The sequence below is a fragment of the Theobroma umbraticum genome, unplaced genomic scaffold (assembly GCF_002168275.2).
Source record: "Theobroma umbraticum cultivar Fairchild unplaced genomic scaffold, ASM216827v3 scaffold_55.0, whole genome shotgun sequence".
NCBI classification, from domain to species: domain Eukaryota; kingdom Viridiplantae; phylum Streptophyta; class Magnoliopsida; order Malvales; family Malvaceae; genus Theobroma; species Theobroma umbraticum.
The window spans coordinates 2577062-2586528 of record NW_018397270.1 but is presented as its reverse complement, the minus strand read 5'-3'; the positions used below and the strand labels follow the sequence as shown (position 1 = coordinate 2586528).

At 35.6% G+C, this 9467-nt stretch overlaps 1 protein-coding gene across 1 annotated transcript; it reads left to right on the top strand.

The window, feature by feature from the left end:
- Nucleotides 1-3839: 3839 nt before the first annotated feature.
- On the top strand, nt 3840-6143 carry LOC110426291 (cytochrome P450 705A12-like). Its single transcript, XM_021441486.1, has 2 exons — nt 3840-4988; nt 5435-6143. The coding sequence occupies exons 1-2, from the start codon at nt 4032-4034 to the stop codon at nt 6059-6061; spliced, it is 1584 nt and encodes a 527-aa protein (XP_021297161.1). The 5' UTR covers nt 3840-4031; the 3' UTR covers nt 6062-6143.
- Nucleotides 6144-9467: the final 3324 nt, after the last annotated feature.

Sequence of the window (9467 nt, the reverse complement as noted above, 5' to 3'; positions counted from 1 at the left end):
CGATCACCGCGGCTTCTAGCTCATCAATCCTCTAATGGTCCTTTGGTGCACTTTGCGTGGTCACCATTTTTACACTTTAGATTAGGATATGTTGCTCGTGCTCTAATACCAACTATCACTAACTACACTCGTTTGCCTAAATATGCAATAATTCGTGCGACACTTAAGTGGATGCTTCAATCAAGTAAGCCAATACTTAGTTATATCTTATCCAACATTAATAATAACAAATTAGACTAAAAGAACTTACAGTAAAATCAAAAAGCATACTGAATGCCATATATGCAACCACTAAGTCATAAAAAGGAAATATGTTTTATTAATATGAAATTAATTACAAAGGGACCAAGACAAGCCATTGCTGGGCCATAGGGGTAGCCTTAGATGGTTTGTTATAAACATACCTTTACTAGTAAGGTAGCCCAACAATCCACTGACTGCTCACCCCCTGTAAAGAGTTTACAAGATTTTACAAATATTCTACTAATAGCCATTATAACGCTTGAAACGAGGATTTTTTTTTCCTAAAAGGCCTTTCCCCTTAAAGACTTAATAAGTATTTTTTGAGATATCACCATGAGCCATTACATTGTTTGAAAGAAGGACGTTTCTTTTACAAGTACAAAAGACTCAATCTCATAGGCAACTCTACCCTATCATTGTTTGATACAAGGTTAGCTCATTACATAGTGGCTGTTAAGCCAAGAGAACATTCAAATGGCTACAATAGATTTACAAAACAATGTGCTAAAAATAAAAGATTAAAAAAAAAAAACACAAGTAGATAGACAAAGCCTCTGTCTTCAACAGCAAAGAGTAAAAAAGATATCCTTAAACATGGAATCCACAAGGTAGAGAACAAATCAAAATAGCAGCACCAAAGTAGTAAAAATCTAACCTAGTGATAAAAGGATGACAAAGAGCTAATGAGTTGAAAATAAAGAGCTTAAGAGCTTTGAAGCTTCATTATCAAACATCACCACCGAGTAGAGAATAAAGAACTCTTAGCAGCTCCATATTTAGCTTACAGTCAGCAAAAGAATTACCTTCTTATATAATGTGAGAAAATTGGACTATACCTAACGAAGAGCAAATTGCACCAATCTCGATGAATATTTGCCATTTGTCTTAGGGTCTCTTCATTTCATTTGTCACCCATGCAAGTGCATTCTTAGAGTTAGACTCTATGGTCACGTTAAAGTCAGTGAAAGGGGACAAGGCAAGGAGACATAAAGCATAAGAAATGGCTATTAACTTGGCAAAGTTAGAATCTTCTAACATATTCTTCTAAATTCTTAGAACCCCACCACAACTTGTCCAGTCTAGTTTGCCTCTAGCCGAACCATCTACAATAAACTTAAGATCACCTTTATTTGGGGGCTGCCGTGAAACTCTGAGAAATGTAAGCAGTGGAGTTCTCTTGGACATTGAGTTATAGGTTTTGTCCGCTAACCCATATTGTTAATGGAATAAACTCTTTCACATGCACAAATCTAGAAAAGTGAGCGCGTTTTAATAAGGAATAGGATTTCCAAGCCGTCTCACACGTTGCTAACAAACATCTCCTCATTTCGCACTAGCCATAGAGACTAGAAAGTTGAGCCACAAACAATCATCCATCGCTTTCATGTGGTGCCCGTAAAAGCACAATCAACCCACAACTGAATAAAAGATGACATTGTGATGGAAGTTACTCATGATAAACCCCATCATTGGAGAGCTAAGCACCATACTTTCCAACTAAATTGATATGTGAGAAGAATGTAGGACCAAGTTTTGTCCTCCAAATCACACCATACACAATGTCATTGCTTTGCATTAAAATGAACTCTGCAAGATGCAAGAAAATGTTCAATGGGGATGGTATCAAGAATTGCAAGTCAGAAAAAAGCGTTGAATCTTTAGTGGTATTCGATAACTTCCAAATAGATTAGAACCATACATCACGATCCATAAGATCCGTATCAAGGAACGAGCAAAAGATTTTGTCTGAAAAGTGAACTTTGGGGTGATTTTTCCATATAAGCCTATTTTCTTTCCTAGGTACTAAAGCCACATTGGATAGCTCAAGAAGTATCTCATTATAAGCATCATTCTCCCATGAATAAAAATTACTTTTCAAATTAATAGTCCAAAAACCATTGTTCCACACATCCATAACCCGAACGTCCTCATCCAATACAAGTGAGAAGAGACGTATCTATTTGGTGTTAAGTGGCTCATTAGCAAGTGTCCACTTACCCATCCAGAAATATATTGAAGCCCTTTTGCCTATCATTCTTGTTCTTAGTATACATTGATTATTGGTTTTATCATTGTAACACTCAAATCTAATTAAATCAGACAGAAAAGGTAAGTTTATAATTTTATTTTTTTTCCATAAGTATGTGTTTATAAATAGATTACTTTGTTGGAATTTTTGGGCTCTTTTATTAAACCATTATTGTTCTTTTTTTGAATGAAAAAATTTCTTAGTCATCAAAGAGAAAAAGTGTTAATCTTTTGGTACAAGTTTTTTTCCCTGTGAAATTGTTGAAATATAATAATTCCAAGAAGTTAAAGATATTTGACGCCTTTACTATGATTAGATAATATTTTGTTGAATAATTCCATATGGAAGGGAAGTAGATTAAGCTGCAGGATAATCTATGGTGCTGACTCAAGCTCCCAAACCTATCAATTAACAAAATCAATATAATAAGATTGGCAGGTCTTGACTTCTAAAGGCAGTTTCTTCTTGGTTAATCAAAATGAAAAAATGTTTGATTATAGAGTTAAATCCATAGCATTAGTCATTATATCAAAGTATAGCTTTTTGACTAACTAGGGAATACGCCAAAGTTTCCTTCACCGCTACAAATTGGCTTCTATATAATATTCTTCTATTTGCATTTTAATACAATTTCCTTTGGTCAAATATATAAAATTTTGTTTTTTTAATATTTTTTTTAGATTTGAAGAGTTAAAAGAAAGGTTAAAGTACTGCATAAGTTTTTGAACTTTTGAATTATATTTTTCTATTGTGTGCATCAAGTGATTTCAGCAATCGTTAGGCTTATGGTTACCTGCCACTTGCACAAATGGATCTTGATAAAAGTTAGGTGAGTGGAAAAATATTTCAGCTGAGACATGTTGGACATTAATTCTAATCAATCAATTTTATTACGGTACAAAGGATTCTAACTAGTCATGGATCTAAGGTTAAAGGTATCCTATGAAATGTTTTTGTCAAAATAAGAATTTATATGCATAAAAATAAAAAAATAATGATTTGTTTATATATAATAAAAAATAAAAGTTTTTTTAAAAATATTGAGATAATTCAAGAGATTTTTATCTTCAAAAGAAAGGGAGGAACATCTTATCTCTTGTAACTTAACTCTAGGATTTAAAAAAAAGAAAGTTATAGCTTAATTTATATGAATTACATGCTTTATCTATAAGAAAAGGTATAACGAAAGGTAGAGAACAATAAAAATGGAATTGTAGAATTCAATACAAATTTGTTGTTTTTAGACATATATAATTTCTAATAAAAAATTTAAATTATTTAAAAAATATAAATAAGATATTCTTTTATTATGTTCAATCAAATTTTTATATTTTTATTTTGATTTAAATAAACTTTTATAACTAATGATTAACTAACTATCGTTATTTTGATGTCACGTGATGTTGACATATATCATAATAAATAATAATATCCTAGAATTAGCATATTTATATAGTATTTTCATATTCTACATCAATACCATGTCAACATCATGTAGATGTAAGAGAATAAGTGATGTTCTGATTAATCGTCATTAGTTATAAGATAGTATAATCCTAAGGTCCTATTTAATCTAAAATAAAAATATAAAGACTTTTGAATAATTAAAACAATTTTGAAACATTATACCTTAGTTTTACCTAATGAAGTGCGTGGCCGGACCCATGGAGTTATAGTTCCAGCAGTTGATAGCGTAAATATACGCCACAATACTGTATTGGATACGAAGGTCAAAAGAGAGCTTCTGTTCTATTTATAAATGACCGTCACTCCTCCATGGAATTCGGGAAAAGATTGCAAGATGAATTCCATCTCAGACGTGTATTACTACTTGCTATGCTTCCTCCTGTCGCTCGTCTCTGCTTTTCTTATTCGATCCATCTCCAACAAATCCAGTGAATCAGCTCCCGGCCGCCATCTTCCCCCAAGCCCACCGTCTGTCCCAATCATCGGTCATCTCCACTATGTCAGGCCATTACTACATAAATCCTTCCACCACCTTTCCGCCAAATACGGCCCACTACTCTATCTCCGCCTCGGCTCTTATCCCTGCCTTGTCGTTTCCTCACCCTCAATGGCTGAAGAAATCTTCAAGACCCAGGATGTCAACTTTGCAGCTCGCCCTGTATCTCCTTTCGGAGACGGCTTACTCTTTGGAGCCGACGGCTTTACCACCGCTACGTACGGAGACTACTGGAGGTTCATGAAGAAACTTTGCGTGACTGAATTGCTTGGAACACGACAGGTGGAAAGATCAGGGACTGTTCGGCACCAAGAAATTGCACGGTTTTTGCGTCAGATGATTCAAAGTGCAAGCAATAGTGAGGTTGTTGACGTGGGTGCTCAGCTCATGAAGCTTACAAATAATATTATTTGCAGGATGGTGATGAGTACAAGTTGCTCGGACGAAGATGATGAGGCGGAGAGGATTAGAGAGCTGGTGAAGAGATCATTTGAGCTGGTTGGAAAGATGAGTCTTGCTAATTCGTTGGGACCGTTGAAGAAATTTGGATTCTGGTTATATGCAAAAGAAGCAAAGGAGGTGACTACAAGGTATGATGAGATGTTTGAGAAGCTACTTAAGGAGCATGAAGAGAGAGCAAAAACCAATGATAGAGAGGGTAATAAGGATTTGATGGATATTCTCTTGGAAGCTTATCATGATGACGAGGCAGAGTTTAGGATTACTCGGAGACAGTTGAAATCCTTCATTCTGGTAACACATTTTTCTCATTTTCTATTATAGTGACAATTGGCGGGGATGTGATCCTTCCTGGAAATGAAATTACATTAGGCTCTGCTTCTATGCATGCAGCTCAGATTCGGCCAATTTTATTAGTCTAATCTGGGACTAATTTTGGTTCCCTAGCTTTTACACAAAACTTGAGCCATTTATTTAAGGTTAGCTTGATCAGTTTTGTGATAATTAGTTGTTTCCTAACCACCTCTACTTCCTAATTCGGGAAGGGAAAAATTCTTTAATCCAAGCAAAACAACAAATGGGAAGTAATTAGAGAAAGCACGAGAGAGAAAATTTTCTATATATAAAAAACTGGATCATTAAATTTTAAAAATGACTATAATTTCATTATAAGTTTACTCGATTTGGCTGTAATCTGTTTTTTTTTTTGATTTTTTCATTTTCTTGTTGGGAGATACCAGGATCTGTTCCTTGGGGGCACCACTACTTCAGCAGAAACCATGCAATGGGCAGTAGCAGAGCTCATTAATCACCCTAATGTTTACAAGATTGCCAGAGATGAAATAGAGTCAGTTGTTGGAAGAAGTAGACTGGTTGAGGAAACAGATATCCCATGCCTCCATTATCTGCAAGCAGTTGTGAAGGAAACATTACGATTACATCCAAATGCTACCTTAATACCAAGAGTCTGCCATCAAGACTGTAAAATCAATGGCTTTGATATACCTGCAAGTACTCCAGTGGTAGTCAATGTCTATTCCGTAGGCAGAGATCCAGCAATATGGGAAAATCCAAACGAGTTCTGCCCTGAGAGGTTCCTAGTTTCCTCTAAATCTGAAACCAAGGGACAGAATTTTGACTTTCTTCCTTTCGGAGGTGGAAGAAGAGCGTGCCCTGGAAAAAACTTGGCTTATGCAGTAATCAATACCGCAATTGCATCTATGATCCAGTGCATTGACTGGAAGGTTATTGGTGAAGATGGAGATGGGGCTAAACTTAGTATGCAAGAAGCAGTGAGCGTGTCCTTGACGATGGCTTCTCCACTTCGATGCCTTCCTTCGGTTTATTTTAATCCATTTGAGGCTTAAATATGACTCTTCAAAGTCAAATGTCAAATAGTTTTAGCTTAAATATGACTCTTTTCTATATGTATATAAATATATATATCTACTCTAGCTTTCAACTACTACAATCTTTTATCGTTATTTAATAAAATTTTAAATTAATTTCTTTCTTTGAAAATTAAAATTTTAAGCTATTTAGATTTTTAATAAGTTTCAATTTATTTTTTATTTTTTTAAATTCATAATTTTTTTGATTTGTCAATTTATTTCTTTGAGTTGACTATGCAAATATTCTTATTAGGCTAATTTTTTTTTAGCCCTACAACATAAGGTGTTTTTGAAAATAGTCTTTCAGATAATTTAACTTTTTTTAACCAAGAAATGAGATTTTGGGACAAAAATGCTCTTAATGTGACTTCTTCATTGACGCGCACTCTCGTTCACCTACATAATAGGGAAAATAAATTTGCACAGAATTTGTTTCTCTAATTTTTGGAAAACCTTGTTTTTGCAAAACATCCAATATTCTTTTTTTTTTTGGAAAACCTTGTGCAAAATAAAATCATGTTGCAGGAGATGGTTTTTTTGATATTTAGGACATCACCATAAACTAAAACACCATGCATATTACACGACAGGTCTATTGAACAATCTTTCGATTCAAGGTCAGAGATATGAAGGTATTGAAATAAGTTTACAATTATTGCATAGTAAGTCAATGAGTGAATGTCAATTTTTTTATGGGTTTAGTGATTTGAATACCATATGGAATGAGAATGTGGTTTAGTGTTTTGTTGTTAAATATGCATTGCTGTATTCCGTGGAAAATGGGTTTCAAATGGTAAGAGAAGGTTGATAGTAAACCAAATGAGGAATCAGTAGTGATGAATCCAGAGCTTCGAGAATGATGTGAAATAAAAAATCCTTGATACGGTGGTGAACCAAAAGGAGGAAAATATCAAACCATGTATGACACGGCTATGACACGGCAGGGTTTAGAGTTTGTGACACATCATGGTGGGAATGTGTGACACGGCATGGTGAGAGTGTGTGACAGGCAAGGTTTAGAGTTTGTGACATGCCATGGTGGGAATGTGTGACACGGCATGATGAGAGTGTGTGACAGGCAGGGTTTAGAGTTTGTGACATGCCAATGGTGGGAATGTATGACATGGTGTGGTGAGAATCTATGACACGACATGGTGAGCATGTGTGACATGATATAGTGAGAATATGTGACACGGTCGGGTTGTGACATGGCATGGTGGGAATGTGTGACATGGCATGGTGAGAATTTGTGACATAGTTATGACACGGTAGGGTTTAAAGCTTGTGACACGTCGTGGTGGGAATGTGTGACACGGCATGGTGAGAATTCGTGACACGGCATGGTACGAATTTGTAACACGGCATGTTGAAAATATATGACACGACTGTAACACGGCAAGGTTTAGAGTTTGTGGCATGGAATGGTAGGAATGTGTGAGATGGCATGGTGAGAGTGTGTGAGATGGCAAGGTTTAAAATTTGTGACACGCCATGGAGAAAATATGTGACACGACAGGGTGATAATATGTGACCCATGGAGAGATTATATGAGACAACATGGTGAGAATATGTGACATACCAATGTGAGAATATGACATACTATGGTGAGAATATGTAAGACGGCATGGTGAGAATATGTGACATGGCTGTGACACAGTAAGGTTTACAGTTTCTGACACACCATGGTGAGAATTTGTGAGACGACGTGGTGAGAATCTGTGACACAGCATGGTGAGAATATATGCGACATGCCATGGCTTGAATATGTGACATGGCATAAATTGACAAGTGAACAAATTGAAGCTTGCCTCAGTGTACTATGTAAGCAACTTATAGGGTCAAAATCCAAGTTGTACAACACTTGTGCACGCATGGTTGATACGATATTCTTTGTAAGTTTACTTGAACATTTTTCAATTATGAAACTACGTGTGTTTTGGACTACATGACGTGTAAGTTGATGTAAACATATTTCACAAGACACTTCGCAAATCTAACTGAAACTAAACAATCAAGTATGAAAATTCCAATTAAGTTGTGGATATATGTGAAGGGTGATAGGCCGACATATGGGAAAAAAATGAGAAGATGTTGATTTTATCCTCACTCATTGCAATGTGGTTGGGCACTGGGTTGTTGATAAGATCCACTTGATGAAGTGGACGATAAAGGTGGAGTGTGCAAGAACTTTTGCTATTAAAGATACTGAACTGCGTGTGACTTAGATGACATCCATTACGATGATGATGGCCATCATCTACCACTAATTTGATTATTTCAACAAAATGCTCCACAAGGCATGAGATTCCATGCTGATGCCATTGGAAATTCAATTGTCAAAATCATTAGTGCATCGCCAGAATGATAGCATCAGCTGTGGTATATTTAAAGTAGGGTATATTAATGATATTTTGCAATCGAGATTGATCAGAATTAAGCAGAACATGATTGCAAATGTACATTGCCAATACGCCTTAGAAATTTTTAGTAGTAGTTGTGAAAATGAACCCTAAACCCGACCCCATGAACATATGAGATGTTGTATGTACATCTTTTGTAGATACAATTAATTATAATATACATACATTTTATACAATAATGTTTCAATTGAGACACAGTGCCTATAATGATCGAAAGATGTAAATTAAATTAATTGGTTTAAGGTACCTTCAACTTGTCATTTTTTTTACTAATGGTGTGTCACAACAAGATGCTAATGACATCTTTGGAAAGTGGCATGTTACCCTATAATACTATAACAACATGGCACCGTGTCATGACAAGATGTCAACGACATCTTTGGAAAATGGCGTGTCAGCCTATAATACTACAACGACTCATGCATGTCACGACAAGATGTCAACGACATCTTTGGAGTGTGGCGTGTCACCCAATAATACTACAATGACTTAGCATGTCACGACAAGATGTCAATGACATAGGTGAAATTGGAGTGTGGGGTGTCACCTTATAATACTGCAACAACTCAGTATGTCACGATAAGATGTCAACGATATCTAACAATTGGAGCCTGCAACAATATAATATGACAATTAGTAGAATGTTGTTGTTTGAAAATGGAACATGAACTAGAAACAAAATTAAAGGCTCAAAGATAACAGTCAGTGTTTGAATAAGGATACACTCCTTCCCAAGAATACCACAACCCCAGAGACTCGTCCACTTGATTATTTGTCCGGAGCTCCATCAAGGTGTTATCTTTAAGTTTAAAACTGACAAATTCACCAGGAACATGTATCACCACGAATGACTCATCTTCATCCCCTACATGCTGGTGAGCAATATGTAATACAGCTAACTTGTAATTTCTTCTTATTCTTGGACTATGGAATGCTACCGTACCAAGATTGAGATGGTACTT